Below are 15126 nucleotides of genomic sequence, written 5' to 3'. Positions count from 1 at the left end.
ACTTACCTCACATAGAAGACCACCACGAGCCTTTCTTCCTTTCCAAAGGGATCTAGGGGATCAGAGAGCACCTCCCTGACTGATCCTCCCTGATCTCTGGACAGCGAATATCGCTACAGGCACCGCAGGATGGACCGGGCTCCCCACTCACACCTGGCAGCAAGTACACACAAGGGAGGCACTTTCTGCCCAGACACAGAGTGTGGACACTGACTGTGGGGATGGACAGAAATTCGCCACATCCCTCCTGCATCCCCACCTCCTAATCAGAGCCCCGAGCAGCAAAACAGGGCCTGGTGAGGACATGGGGTAAGGCTGAGCAGTGCCCCAGGGAGGCAGCGAGGCTGTTTGAATCATGGGAAATGTAATGTCTGTTCAAAGGGGAAGTGAGGAAATCAAATGCACCATGGGGAGACCCCCTCGTTGAGCCAGGAACAAGCTGCCGCTTTGCTCTGGCTGCTACAGCACTTATGTGAGCAGGGAGTGAGGGGCAGGGGACGGCTGGCTGGCTCCAGAGCCGTCCCCGCAGCCCAGCCTCACCCCACTTGGGGACAGCTATTTTTGGTTAGGAGGGTAAGGCTATTGTGTGATGGCACCAGCTTGTGCAGGTGAGACGGAGTGCCGAGTGGCACCTGAAGGGGGTCCTGGGCACGGCAAAGGGAGGGTGGGTGGGTGAGCGTGAGTGTGTGAAGAGGCCGCAGGGAGGCAGACCCGCTATTTGCCCACAGCAGGGGCAGTGGCCACAATCTCTTCGTACTTGGGCGGCGGGTCATTGTAGGAGACACTAGTCTCTTCGCTGCTGCTGCTCTCCGGGTGGCCCGTCACCTCCTCATAGGAAGGCGGAGGGGTGGCACTGGACAGTCTGGAGAGGACAGAGACCGAATGCTCCGGTGGGTAGAGGGTGCCATCTTGCTGAGGAGTTCCCCCAGCTCTGCCATCTCCAGCCAGCCGGTTGCTCGCTTCTCGCTGATACTGGGTTTCCCCTTGGCTTTGCGACCGCTCCCGGTACACCATGACCCTGGGGAGGCTGCGTCCCGTTCGGCTGGCCAGGTAACGGTTCTGGGCATAGGAAGGGCGGTGGCGGGTGGCCTTTTGAAGCTGGCACCTCCAGATGATGAAGAGGGCGATGACTATTAGAAGCGCCACTCCCAAGAGGGGTACCACCACGTACATAGCGTCTGAGCGCTCCGTGCTGTGCCCGGGGTCCTTGACAGAGTAGACAGAGTTGGTGTAGCCCTTCCAAAACTCCATCTGTGGCAGGAACAGAGAAGCAACCGCCATGTGCTGCAGATAGGACGAGCACCTCATCACCACCACCAGCAATAATCACTACCCTCCCTAGGCCCACAAAAGAGGCAGTTTTTCAGCCATCCCCTACCACTCTCACCAGGGCTGTCCGCATCTGAGGCGCTGTGGGAACCAACACAAAAGATCATGGGGACACCCCTCAACAGCGGCCAACAGCCCCCACACCAAGCAGGGGGAAATTTGGCTGACACCAACGCCAGCGTGGAGAGTCCAGGACCACAGCACAAATTTCCCACGTGCTATGGGAGTGACAGCTTGACATGCAGCTGTGGGCAAGGTGTCCTGGCAATGCCAAGGTGAGGGCATTGCCTGGGAAGGGAAAGTCATGCTGGAAAGCGAGGCCACAGCGTGCTGCCTGCAGATGGAAGAGGACTAAGGGCACAGGAGAGGCTGTTCCTCCCGTGCTTTCCTTCTCTGTCCCCAGCTTGCTAAGGTGTAAGCCCTCACACATCCACTGGGGAGCAGGGCAGGACAAACGCACCGTCTTCTCCTTGTTCTCGAACACTTCCTTGACCTCCTCATAGCTGCAGACCTCCTCAATGCACTCCCGCTCGATGGTGCCCTGCCGGATCTCCTCCAGGAAGCCGTTGGCTCGGGGAAAGCGCTTCAGGACCGAGTGGGCATTCCTGGCCCCCAAGAACACTGCAACACACAAGGCAGAGACATGCTGAGCAAGGACAACCCCACACTTGGCCTCTGCCCAGCCAGCTTTTCCCACCTGGCTTCCCATGGGATTTAGCTGATACAGGCATCCCAAACACCAAAAGCCCAGGGCTACAATTCAGTCAGCACAGCAGAGTGCCCGTCAAGGGGGAGCACAGCCAGAGGGGCACAGGACTCCTGGGGTCTGCTCAGAGACATACAGCACCTGGAGCATCCTTCCAGCGGGGCTGAGATGCTGGAGGCATCGGAAGCAGCAGCTGCAGACCACACAGGGCAGCTGAAGGAGAGACAGAAGGCTCCAGAAAGATTTGTTTTCAATCTCCTGCCCTTGACAGGATTTCACCTTGCTGCCCCTTTGCTGCAGAGCAAGGGAGATCCCACCGGGCAAGGAAAACCCTGCAGGGCTGGGACACAGAGCCAGGCCTCTGCCAAGACACGGGGCCAGCACCAAGACAGACTCAAAGCACACAGTGCATTGTACATCATTCCACAGCCCCCGCCGTGCATCGCCCCAGAGCCTCCTCTCTTGCTTCATGCCTCCACAGCCCCCCAGGAGGAGGGCAGACAGCCTGCTGGAAGCTGGTGTCCCCGCTGCTGGCCACTGTGGGGTCACGCAAGCTCAGGTGGCTTCAGGGGCTCTGTTCAGGTCCCAGAGAAACCACTGTGTCTTCTCCCAGGCCCAACAAGGACAAATATCCCCAATGCACAGGGACAGCACAGGGGGTCATGAGTCAGATACCAAAAGGGGCCTGAGCAACCTCTCCTCACATGGCATCACATTCTCATCCCTACTACACTTTGGTGCAGAGACCTCACAAACCTTCCTCTGATCCCAAAGCCCGGGAGGCTCTATTGTTGCCCATATCAGATCTTCCCACAGACCATGCAGTGAGAGAGCCAGACTGAGCAGGAACAGCACCTTCCTGCCTGCAAGAGACACAGCCCTTTCAAAACCTCTCCCCCCATATTCTGCAGGAAGGACACCTCCATGGGGTGCAGGGAGCAAGTACCTACCAGGACCTGCAGCAGCACAGGAGAGGCAAGCGAGTTGTTGCCCAGAAAGCAGAAACTCCACACAAACCACAACCGTTCCAGGATCCAAACATCCCCTGCACACATTTCATAAGAGTGTTTCCGTAATGCAGCTCAACACGCTCATCTGGAGACTGGCACCATCTCTTCCCACCCAGCCACATCATCATGGTGCTTCCCTTGAGGAAGATGAATCAGTTCAGCTGGCTGATCCACAGAAACCTATTTACCTCCTTTGCCCTCAGGCTCAATCTTCCATTGGATCAACCAGATGAACCAACTCACACTGCAGCAACATCAACAGATGCAGGACAAGGAGGCAAGGGGACAGGTAGCATCTCCCATTAGACCAGCTTGGCTGTGACACAGAAATACTCCCTCGATAAGGAGCTTGGTGAAGATCAAACTTAACAGTTAGTGAAAAGCCACCAACTTCTTTCATTAGGAGCCTTTTACAAGAGACCAGCAGGTTTCCTTCTGCTTTACCTTCCATGTGTCCTGCTCGTAAAACAATACAGCAATGTATTTGCTAGAGTATCTGTAAATGTCAAGGCAGGGACAAGATCATGGCGCAAGCAACTACTACTGCGCTACACCACGCCCTGCTTGGAGGCACTGTGCTCTCGTTGTGCTGTGTAAGTGCATTTTCCCCCTGTGATTTATTAATGGCTTGCTTCAGTGAGAGTTTGCAGAGGGCCGAACCACTGAGGTGTGAATGAAGAGCAGCATGAATGATGTGAGTCAGAGACCTTCCCTCAGAACTAACTTTATTATGCAAACCTTTCTTTTTTTTTTTTTTTAACAAGGACAACCAAAAAAGCATTTTCAAGAGGCACAGAAGGCATCTTGCAGGAGGGCAGGGATCAGCTTGCCTTGGCTTTCGCAGTTGAGGAGGGCTATCCTGGCTGGAGAGGGAGCAGGCTGGCAGACCCACCTTCTCTTGAGCTTTTCCAGAATGAGATGAAATTTTACAAAGACACCATCCATTCCTCAAATGTCCCATCCTTTGGTGGAGAAGTCCGGCCTCACCTCCTTTGTCTCCCACCTTGATCAGGCTGTAGTATCAACTCTCCCCTCCTCGGCACTTGAGTCCGAGCCTCTTTCCAACTTCCTCAGCACACCTTGGAGAAACAAGCTTGGCCGCAGATCTCGCTGTCAGGGTATTCCATCCCTGCAGATACCAGCCACTTGACCCCTTCCCTGCTTTGCCGGGCTGAACTGGCCACTATGGTGGGAAATAAAAACAGGTACACAGGCAGGCAGGTATCATGAGCAACGTCCCGACTGAGAGCATGCTGTGATGGAGGTGTGTGCCTCTCCCCACATCCAATTTCCCTCAGGGACCTAGAAATGGCAGAAGAGCAGAAACTAAGTCACTGCTCCCTCTTTTACACGGAAAGTGCAAAGAGCTCCCACATGCTTGGGGACCAGAGCAGGAAAACCAATGGCCTTCGGGAAACAAGAGCCTTGCCAACTCTCATTGCCAGCCTGGATCCCCAGCCGACACGCAGAGCAGACAGCTGAGCAGGAACTGCCCCCAAACCGCAGGGCAGAGGGGACTTCCCAAGGCCCAGCAGCCTCAGTACTGACCGCTTGTGCCTCTCCAAGTCTCCCCACACCAGCTGGAGAACCGGTGCTCAGGAAAGATCAGAGCTGTAGGCAGGGGGAGCAGGAGCGAGGGCTGGGCTCACAGCATCCCTGCTGGGTTTCCTGAGGTGCTGCTGGCCCCTGGTGGCAGGCAGGCCTGGCCACACTGCCACCCCACTGCTCTGCTGCCCGGCTTGTGGGGACACCCCCGGGGCTGCTTCTCAGCAGAATGACACACGACTGTGTCTGCGGAGGGTCATCCAGGGCTGCATGCTGCCAGAGAGCGCATGATGGTGAACATGCTGACCACCACACCCCCCTCCTGCACGTCAGGGTCACCACGAAGGGGACTGCTTGGCAGGGGACTCTGCCACCACAGGGGACACCTCCCACAACCAGTAAGTGCTGGTGAGCCAGCACCTGAGCTCTGGGAGGGAGAAAAGGCAGCAGTGGAGGAAGGCAGGGACCCAGCTGGGTACCCTCCTCACAAACAGAAGAATAAAACTGCCTTTTAAAAACACTGCCTGGAGATCCCTGTCCCTCCCCCACTTAGCACAGCACAGATAATGAGAGGCAACATACCTGTCATCTCTTCGATCTTCCTCCTGCCCAGCGTGGCTACTGCCTCCACCTTCATAGCTGGCTCCAGCGACACCCCGAGCAAATCCCGAGATCCCAGCCAGATGTCTACATCTCCCCGTTCACAACTGCCGTCCTCCTTGAGCTCCCATCACATCGCTGCACGCAGCCTCCACGCAGGCTGCCCAGAAGAGCGAGGGAGGGTTCAGTCCAGCTCTTTACAGACCACACGCCATCCTCCACCCTGCACCCTCGCCAGCCTCAGCCCAGCTGGCCCCGAGCAGCCCCATCTGCCAGGCACTCCTTCAGACGCCAAGAGGCAGTGAGATCCCGGCGGGGCCGAGTCAGGCAACTGCCCATCCACGGGGAACGCAGAGCCCGGGTGCCACCGGCCACACAGGCTACAAGGCAGCGTGGCCCCCGGGATGGGCAGCTCATGGGATGCCAGTCACGGGCCACGAGGAGCACCGTCGCTAGGAGATGTCAGTGCAGACCAGCAACCTCTGCAGAGGGGCCAGTCAGTCCAAAGAGCCTCAGGGAGGCCCTGCCTTGCACAGCGAGCGTCACGGAAATAAAGAAATGCTGCAGCGTACGGGGAGCCCCGGAGAGGTCAGCCCTTCAGCACCTCCTCTCGACTCCCACCTTGCGCAGGGGAGAGAGAAGCACAAGTCAGGCCGGACCTCAGACCTCATCCAGGGATAACAGCTGATGGCATCTGCTCCCCACAGAGAATAACACCCCCCAAAAAGCACAGGCACCCCTTGAGAGGTGGCTGTCAAACATCCCCCTTCTCTCTTCCAGCACCACCACCACCACCTCTCCATCTTGACTGAGGAACACTTACTTGCCATGCTGCCTCACTCGGCTACGGGGGGCTCCTGCCTACCTGCGGGGAAGAAAACAGGAGAGTCACTGACAGCTTAAATTTCACCCCCTGAAGCCCAAGACCTCCATCACCCAAGGTCAGATTCATGCAGAAAGCAGGGTGCTGGCTGGTGGACCCAGGACAGTTCCCAGCAAAGCGGTGCCTCTTCAGAGGACTCACGCTGCCTCCCCACTCATTGCACGGCTGGAGGGACCGGAGGGGCCCAGGGCACCCTCAGCTCTCTGAGAGCCTGGGGCAGGTCTATGCTGTACTTGTGCTGCACCAGCCCAGGGAGGGCCAGGGCCCGGGCCCTGCCCAAGAAGCCCAGAGGGCTGCAGACAAGCAAAGTAGGAAGAACTGGATGAAGGAGAGTCCCCATATCTCATCAGCAGACAAGATGACCTGCGTGTCAGAAGCTGCGGGGAGCAGCCTGGTGCTCTTCCCTTTCATAAGAGATTGATGGATACAGGTAAAGCAGTCATCCTGTTTTAAATCAACTTCACAACCGGGCCAGTTCTCACTTCTGCAACTCCTACCCATAATCTGCAATACACAGGGCCATACTGTTTTCTCCATGGCCATAAAGCTGACTACACAGCAGGAAAGAAAAGGATATGCATCTCCTAAAGGTTGATGGGCCAAGCTGAGTGCAGCAGCAAGAGTGACAGAGCTCCCTGCACACCCAGGACAACAGCTCTCCAGCTGGAAAAGCACCTTTTGTGCTTCAAAAGCAAAACTAAACTCAACAAAACCCCACAAGAGCAAAACTGAAGTCCTGCAGAAGCAGAGTACATCCATCTCTGCTCACAGGAAGAGTTTCACTCACTTGTTTTTCATGCTTTGTCCTCTCCCTGTGCTCGATGCCCCACTGATCAGGCTGTTCTGGGCAAACTCATCTCCTCCAGCCCTGTGTGACACCTTGCTGCAGCAAAGCCACAACTCTGTCAGGAGACAGAGGGGACAGGACTAACCAGCTCCCACAGGGATTTATGAATGAGCAAATGTGGTTAGAAACAGCAGGAACTAAACCACGTGCTGATCTTAGGTCCAGAACTTCAGATATTCAGAGTTATCCCCAAAGCACTTGAATCCGCTCAGCTGGAGCGGGGTCAGGGACAGCACAGAGCCGTGCACGGGGTCAGCAGGGCGAGGAACGCACTTCTCATTTCACGTAAAAGGCAGGAATCCGGACACAGGGAAGGGCTGATGCACACCACCACAGCAGGCACTACCACCCTCACCAACAGCCACCTTCTCAGCAAACCCAGCACCTCTCCCTGCCAGCACCAGGTGTCCTGTGGTTTCTGAGGTTCCTGCACCAAAAGCGGCAAGAGGCCAAGCGAGCCTGGAGCTGTCTCCAGAAGCAGAAAGCAGCTTCTTTCCAACAGTTTGTGAAACTCAGATTGCAAACCTCAGTCTGGAGCTCAAGCAGGAGCGAGGGAAAGCAGCAGAGCACCAGAATCACCTGGGAGGGGCCTGCCGCCTCCCGCACCCCACAGCCCACGCCAGGAGGCCTTTTCTCGAGAAACCGCGTGCCCAACCCCGCTTCTCTGAGCCGTTCTGGGGGATGTGGGAGCAGCCGAGAGCCCTCCGGGTCCGTGCGTTCCCCCACAGGCTGCGTCAGCTCTGAGCAGGGACTACCTGACCTGCTTTTGTTGTCATCATTTTTTACTGGGAGACCCAAACCCACAGGATAAAAGAACGCAGGGCCTGGAAAACTTGCCACCGTTTCCACACAAAGCCTCTGTGCCGCTTGTTGTTACAGGCATTCTCCCCCTTTGACAGACAGGAGAACAGAGACACAGAATTAAGGACATTCCAGACCAGATTTGGCAGGACCCCCAGCTCCATAACCCACATCACACATCGGGCAAAACGTTTAACGCGTCAGGAAGATTTAATCTTTAACTTTTTTTCCACCCAGTGTCAGAGCTCAGAGATGGTTTATTCCAGTGCAACAATAAGCGCGGTCTATGCAAGCCTACAAGCATGAACGATGCCTGTGAGAAGGGCAGACATCCCAGACACTTATTTTTTATTTCCACACGCAAATTCCTAACCACCAACCCCGGCTCCAATGAGCAGGAAAAGCTGGACGCGCTGACGCCAAGGCGAGCAGCATCCCTCCTGCTTCCGCACAGCCACGCAAGCCTGGAGAAGCCTGGAGCTGGAGGCTGACCTAGCAGACGCCCACCCAGTCCCAGTCCCCCCCCTCCCCGGCTTCCCAACACGCGTTCGCCTCCTCTATAAATACCCCATCGATAGGAGGTTGCTAAGGCAACCGTGAGGAGGCGCGAGGGATGCAGCCATGAGAGCGAGGACGCTGCAGTCGCACATTTGTGTCTCCCCCGGGCTCCCCCCATCTCCGCCCCCGCTCCCGTCACTGATGCCAAAGGAGGAAATCGTGCTGGTAAAATATGGTGCATGTGCGGTGCCGGCCCCCCGCAGACCTCAGGCAGCTATGGGGGCACACTGGGAGGCGGCACCTCCTCACCAGGCTGGGGGGCACAGGTATGGGTCAGGGGGATCCAGACACCAGTGACGTGCCACGGCACGCAGGGAGGCTGCCGGCTCTCCTGGCATCACGTAGCTGCGGCTGCCAGCCGCTCAGCAGCATCCCAGCAATATTTGGGGTTTTCCGTGCCAAGATCCACAGTGAGGAGAAGAGGCTGCACTGGCTCCACTTGCCAGGGACCGCGGGGTCCCCGTGGGGTGCCAGGATGCCTCACCCTCCCAAAACAGCCTTCGGATCCCATCCGACCCCACACTGCCCATCCTTGCACTGCCCCTGGCCAGCCCCTGCCCCGGCCCCTCCATCCCAGCACTAGCCCTGCCTTCCCCAAACCCAACTCCAAATTATTTCCATCGCCCTCAGCTTCTAGTGTCACCCCACAGCAGGGTCCCCCTGCAACTCACCTGCACCATCAGCCCAAATGTGAACTTGCCCAGCTGAGCAGGGCTTTCTAGTCCTAGATGAACCCCACCCACTGCCACCTCCTGCCCCACTACCACCTCCTGCCCCACTGCCACCTCCTGCCCCACTGCCACATCCCCCTGTCCCACTGCCACCTCCTGCCCCACTGCCACATCCCCCCGCCCCACCGTCACCCCCTGCCCCACCGTCACCCCCACCTCCGCGGCTTTCCCCCGGACGCCCAGCCACCCCTTGCCGGCTCCAGGACCCCCGACCCCCACCACCCCGGCCCCGGCCCCTTCCCTCCAGCCCCCCACAAGCGGCCCCGCAGCCCCTGTGCCCCCGCCCCGTGCCCCCGCCTGCCGCCCCGCCCGTACCTCATGGCGGCCCCGCGCCTCGCGCCCCGCCGCAGCCGCTCCCTCCCGCCGACGGGGAGGGAAGGCCCCGCCCCCGCCCCGCCTCCTCCCGCCCCAGCACCGCCCCTCGGCCAATCGATCCGCCCGCAGCCCGCGCGCACCGCCTCCCGCGGCTGCAATAGGACCGCGGAGCCGGGGAGTGGGCGGGGCCACGCGCTCCTCCCACAACCCGAGCGAGACTGACAGCCAATGAGCGAGGGCGGCGGCTGCCGGGAGGTGCCGCGGTGGCTGCCGGGAGGTGTAGTCATGGCGGCGCTGCGGGGCCGGCCGGGGCGCGGTCTCCGCCGGGCCGGGGGCGGGTAGGGCCTGGGGCCGGTGGCCCGCGCGGTGACCCGGGCGGTGGCTCTGTGCCCGCTGCCTGCCCCACGCCTCCTCGGTGCCTCCGGGCCTGCCCTCGCCTGCTGCTCCGCGCCCTCACACCGGCGTGCCGGGTCTGCCCGCCTGCAGCGGGGGCCCTGCCACCACGTCCCCTGACGCTTCCTCCTCCTCCTCTTCTTCCTCCTCTTCCTCCTCGCTGCCCGAGTCCTCGTAGAGGCAGAGGGTGGCCTGCACCGGGAAGTTCTCCAGCAGCTTCTCCCCCACGCCGTACAGATAGTCAAAGGACTTGGACTTGGGCCAAAGGAGCCTGTGGGGGGACACCGGGGCTGAGGGCCCCGCCTGCCCCGGGCTGAGGGCCCCCGCCTGCCCCGGGCTGAGGGCCCCTGCCTGCCCGCTGCCCTCGGGCCTGGCCGGGGTGCCCGGTGGCAGGGGTCATACCTGACCGGGTGCTGGAAGAACGCCAGCGTTTTGTCGTGGCCGCCATCCCCTGCCGCTGCTCGAGTCCAAGCCTGAGGAGACACGGTCGGGGTGGTACCTGCCTTGGGGCTCCTGCTGCCCCCTCCTCCTGGCATGGCAGCCACAGGGCGCATGGGGACCCCAGCCGGCAGCGAGGGCAGGGACCTTTCTCTCCCATTGTCAGGGGTGACACGCCACAGACCTGGCAGACCCCTGCAGGGTCACCCTGCCCTGAAGCCAGCTTCTCCCCCTTCCTCTGCCCCTGGGTTTAGGTCCTCATGCCCCCGCAAAGGAAGCTGGCATCTACCCCCCTCCCTGATGGGCTTTTTGCCAGTGTAATCTCCCCGCCGTGCTCAAAAGCTCATGCCCAGGCATCCCGCTAACCCCCTGAGGAATGCCCGCCAGGCCTGGGAACAGGCGGCCCTTTCAGGTCCCTGCCGCACGGCTGTGCCGAGCCGGGGGGGGTCTGCCTGGCCCTGCCCCGGTGAGTCTGCGTGGCTCGTGGGGCAGAGGGGTGATGCACCAGGGAAGGTGGGGGGACACAGTGCTGCTGTGCAATAGGGCCGGGGGTGAAGGGGCCTGGGTTGAGAGGCTGGTTTTCTGCCAAACAAGGACCCCAACCCTCCCAGTGGGAAACGGGGGGACCCAGCAGGGAGTGTAGAACTCACAGTGTCTGTCTGCTCCCTCCGCCGCCCGGTTCCCTCCTCTGCTCGGGGCAGCCACGGTCTCCAGAGAGGCAAGGATCTAGGTGGGGAGAGCAGGTTCAGCGTGACAGCCGCCCACCCTGCCCTGCTCCCCCCTTGCCTTGTTCCCCCCCAGCCCCACAGTCTCACCTGCCCGGCTCAGCCCCTGCCTGAGTGCGTGGCTGGGGTGCTGGGCACATGCAGGTGCACTCATACCACCTTGGCCTTGGTGTTCCTTGCCCTGCTCCAGCACTCCTGGGAGACCCCAGGATTGCTCCCCGGGCTCTGCACCCTCTCTCCCACCCATGGCCACCAGGATCAGAAGGGTCCCCATTAGAGCAGGGAGCTGCACAGCCTTCATCCAAATCCAGCTGGAGCCTTCCCCGTCCCACCTCCCGCTCACCCCCTGCCCTCCCCACCCTCCCCTGTCCCCCCCAGGCTGCGCAGCACCCACGTACCTTCCCCCTTGCTCCAGCCCCAGGGCTGAGCGAGCACTGGCCACAGGCACCCGGAGCCCCTGGGGGGGCAGGCAATAGCCAGCAGCTTCCATGGTGGCAGGCAGTGGTGTCCCCTCCGACGCTGCAGAGCCTTGGCTAGGACACCTTTATAGCCCTGCCCCGGCCGGTGACTCACAAATTCTTCAGGGCAGGGGCAGGGGCAAGGGCAGGGGAGTGAGGGACTAGGGGTGTGGGGACAGTGGTCCCTGGGGTGTGAAATTTGTCCCAGTTGTGTAAACAGAGGGGCAGGGGGAGGCTGGGGGCGGAGGGCTGCGATCTCTGGTGGAAAAGCAAAACACAGAAGGGAAAAGTTAGACACCATTTGTGAGAAAATCCCCATGGGGGAACCGGGGAGGGCAGAGACAATTAACAAGGATGATTAAGTGCTCTTTGTAGCTATTTGCATAAGGGAGGGGGGGATGTGGGGAAGGGATGGGGAGTGCTGGGGCAGCATGATGGGCATGGGATGGGGACAGCACAACGGCCGTGTGATGGGACAGCCTGATGGGCATGCCATGGGGACAGTGTGCTGGGCTTGTGATGGGGACAGCGCAATGGGCATGATGAAGACCATGTGATGGCCATGCCCTGGGGACAGGGTGATGGGCATGGTGAGGACAGTGTGATGGGCATGTGGTGGGCACAGTGTGATGGGCTGCAGTGGCGGCAAGCACAGAGCAACCAGGGGGCAGGTGACGGGATGCTCAAGAGAGGACAGGGAGGGAAGACAGACAGCAGGGATGGACCCGCAGGCACAGGCAGGGCAATGGTCCTGCTCAGGCATCCATGGCCCCTGCTCGGATCGCCCTGGAGATCTGCCAGGCCCTGTTCCCGCACTGCTGGCGCAGTGGGCAGAGCATGCGCTTGCCTGTGCTCCCTGCCCTCTCCTTTGGCTTTTTGAGATGTGCACCATACTGGGAGGTACAGAAAAGCTTCTCGACTCCAGGGTGCAAAGCTCACCCCCCATGCCCAGCACTGCCACGCATCCCATCCCTGCCCGCTGCTCCTGCCGGTCAGGTCACCTCCCACTCCCGGGAGGGTTTCAATTTGGGACAAGGAAAGAAAATAGCAAATGGTCCCTGCTGTAGCTCTGCTATCACCATCCAAACACCCCTGTCCAAACGCCAGCCAGACCCTGCTCAGCTCCGAGCACAATTTGTCACCAGGGGCCCTCTCTGCCCCTCTCCATCTGCAGCAGCCGGTGAGCAGGAGGGGGCACGGGGCCAGCGCAGCCTTCATTACCGTCTCCATTTGCTCCTCATTTGGGCCAGGAGTCTTACAACAACAAACCCCGCGGAGGACAAGCAGGGCCAGGAGGAGCAAACCAAAAGCTCGAGCTCACCCCGTGGGCATGGGGAGTTGAACCTGCTGGCGTTTCACTGCCCTTCCAACCTCAGCACGGGTGACGCAGCCCAAAGCGGACACATGGACGGTGGCACGCAGTCACCTGCCAGCCACCAAGGCTGGCCAGAAAGGTGACAGCAAACCACAGGCCTGAGCCCCTTTGGCAAACCTACTCTGATATTTAATAGACAAGAAGCAAAACGAGGCATCCCAGCTCCCCAATCCTTCCCGACACTGAAAGGGTTTAATTCTGATCTGCAATAAGCCTCTGATCCAGGCTGAGATTTGCAGGTGGATTTTGCAAAGCTGTAGCTAAACAATTCACAGCTCCTGATCCGCCGGGCCGGGGCCCCCGGCTGCCCGCCCTGCTCCGACCAGCCACCTCCGGTCCCGGGCGAGCCCCAGCCATGGACACCCTCGGTCCCGCACTGCATCTCCAGCCGCCCCCGTAAGTACCACAGAGCTCCAGCATGACCCTCCTGTGCCTTTTTGCCGGCACCTCGAGCACCCCAGGTGGTTTTTTGCAGCAACACCCCTGGAATGGAGGGGGAGGTCTTGGTTAGCACACAGGAAAGGAGACAGAAAGTTGGGAAACTTTGGTACCAAGCATTTGAGGTGCCAGCACAGGGATGGGAGATGAGCGGAGGCACTGGGCGGTGGTGGCACTTCCAGCATTCCCAGGGCGTGAGGCCGCTGGCCACAGTGTCGGTGCGGTGTGGCACGGGCTCAGTCCAGTTTCGCAAGACACTGTGGGACTGGGAATTTTGAAACAAGGCAGAGCGAAAACAAACCACTCCACTGCACTGCCTTTGCCAAACCCCCCTGCCTGCACCCAGGGCTGCAGGCAGGAGACAGCACCAGCAGAAAAACCCCCGCTGATGGCAGCGAGCATGAGCTGCCACCCCACTGTGCTCAGTCCACCAAGGGACAGGACACCCCGCTCGGCCAGGGTGCTTCGGGGAAGCATCCCCAAGGTGCAGGCAGCATGCTTTGCCTTGATTCAATTCTGCCCTCCATGGCCCTCCAGGCTCTCCTGGGGGCACAGGCATCGCTATCACATGCATCTCTCTCCACCATTGTCCCCAGCGGCACGGAAAGGCCAATAGCCATGGTTCAATCTCAGGTGGGCGCACCCCGTTGTCCCTCCAGAGCCCCGGCAGGTTGGGGTGGGTGGTGGGTGGTTGCAGATGCCCTGGGTGAGCCCCGCGCGGGTGGGAATGAAGCGCAATCCCCCTTCCTCAGCTGGGGGAGCCTCAGGGCCACCACCTGAAATCGCATCCGGCAGGTCCCAGATAACAGGGCACAGCCTTTTTGGCTTCCTTGGCTCAGGACATCACAGAAGACAAGGGACCCCCAGGAAGGCAGCAGGCACTTTCCCCTCGCCAGCCACCGACTCTCCATCCCTGCCCACGGCCCCGGCCAAGGGAGGGCTTTGGCGTCCTTCCCGGGCAGCGCTGCTCTGCCTCTGAAGTCTGGCTGGGGAGATAGCGGAGGTGAAAGGCCGCTTGGCGCTCCTCCACGGGCTTGGGTCAATCGTTAATCGGGGAGGGATTGCTTTCCACTCTTGCAGGTAACCTCTCCTTCCCCCGGCTCCCACCCACGCGCCGGTGCCCGCACAAAACCAGCACCCCAGGGAGCGGGGTGGAGCTGCGGTGTAGCGAGCAGAGCTGCCAGCGGGGCCATGGGAAGGTAAGCACGTGGGAGCGAGCCGCCGGCGAGCCGGGCGAGAAGCCGCAAGCCCCAGGGAGGTGACAGCCAGCCCCCACCATGGTCTCCATGGGGCTCCAGCTGCTGGGCTACGCCGTGGCCTTCCTGGGCTACATCGGCACGCTGACGGCCACGCTGCTGCCCAGCTGGAAGACCAGCTCCTACATCGGCTCCAGCATCGTGACGGCCGTGAGCTTCACCAAGGGGCTGTGGATGGAGTGCGCCACGTACAGCACGGGCATCACCCAGTGCGATATCTACAGCTCCCTGCTCAACCTGCCCGCCGACATCCAGGCAGCCCAAGCCCTGATGGTGAGCTCCTGCGCCGTCTCCTCCCTCGCCTGCCTCCTCACCGTCGTGGGCATGAGGTGCACTGTCTTCAGCCAGGGCTCACCGGGAAAGGACCGGGTGGCAGTGGCAGGCGGCGTGGTGTTCGTCCTTGGGGGGCTGCTCTGCTTCATCCCGCTGGTGTGGAACATCCATGTGGTGCTGCGGGATTTCCACAACCCCATCCTCCCCGACAGCATTAAGTTCGAGCTCGGGGAGGCGCTTTACCTGGGCATCATCTCCTCCCTCCTCTCCCTCATCGGTGGCTTCATCCTCTGCACCTCCTGCCCTCCCCGGGACCCAACGGCCACCTATGCAAGCACCTACCAGCCCCGGCTGCTGGCAGGCAAGAGCCCCCGGCCCTCCGTCAACCAGATGCAGAAGACCAAGAGCGAGGTCAACTCCTACAACCTGACAGGCTACGTGTAGC

The 15126-nt window shown here is 60.5% G+C and overlaps 2 protein-coding genes and 1 long non-coding RNA gene across 4 annotated transcripts; 1 reads left to right on the top strand and 2 right to left on the bottom strand.

Annotated features, from left to right (window-relative positions):
• Positions 1–329: 329 nt before the first annotated feature.
• On the bottom strand, positions 330–2038 carry PRRG3 (proline rich and Gla domain 3). Its single transcript, XM_068412144.1, has 2 exons — positions 1790–2038; positions 330–1251 (listed from the first exon to the last, which is right to left on the bottom strand). Exons 1-2 carry the CDS (start codon positions 2036–2038, stop codon positions 715–717), a joined length of 786 nt encoding a protein of 261 aa, XP_068268245.1. The 3' UTR covers positions 330–714.
• A 1715-nt stretch (positions 2039–3753) lies between these two features.
• Positions 3754–9400, bottom strand: LOC137669779 (uncharacterized). Of its 2 annotated transcripts, none has more exons than XR_011049164.1 (4): positions 9326–9400; positions 6014–6055; positions 5173–5350; positions 3754–4347 (listed from the first exon to the last, which is right to left on the bottom strand). It is a non-coding gene; the product is annotated as an uncharacterized lncRNA (long non-coding RNA). The 2 variants fall into 2 exon arrangements; XR_011049163.1 differs by having other exon boundaries at positions 3754–4228.
• A 5029-nt stretch (positions 9401–14429) lies between these two features.
• Positions 14430–15125, top strand: CLDN2 (claudin 2). Its single transcript, XM_068412098.1, has one exon. It carries the CDS (start codon positions 14430–14432, stop codon positions 15123–15125), a length of 696 nt encoding a protein of 231 aa, XP_068268199.1.
• The last annotated feature ends 1 nt before the right edge of the window (position 15126 follows it).

This window comes from Nyctibius grandis, chromosome 13 (assembly GCF_013368605.1).
Source record: "Nyctibius grandis isolate bNycGra1 chromosome 13, bNycGra1.pri, whole genome shotgun sequence".
NCBI classification, from domain to species: domain Eukaryota; kingdom Metazoa; phylum Chordata; class Aves; order Nyctibiiformes; family Nyctibiidae; genus Nyctibius; species Nyctibius grandis.
Note: the sequence above shows the minus strand (reverse complement) of the source record. Positions and strands in the feature narration are given on the sequence as shown.

Coding starts and splice junctions, on each gene's coding strand:
- PRRG3 (XM_068412144.1), bottom strand. CDS start 2,038: ATGGGAAGCCAGGTGGGAAAAGCTGGCTGGGCAGAGGCCAAGTGTGGG. Junction 1,252..1,789: donor TCGAGAACAAGGAGAAGACG/GTGCGTTTGTCC, acceptor TTCCTGCCACAG/ATGGAGTTTTGGAAGGGCTA.
- CLDN2 (XM_068412098.1), top strand. CDS start 14,430: ATGGTCTCCATGGGGCTCCAGCTGCTGGGCTACGCCGTGGCCTTCCTG.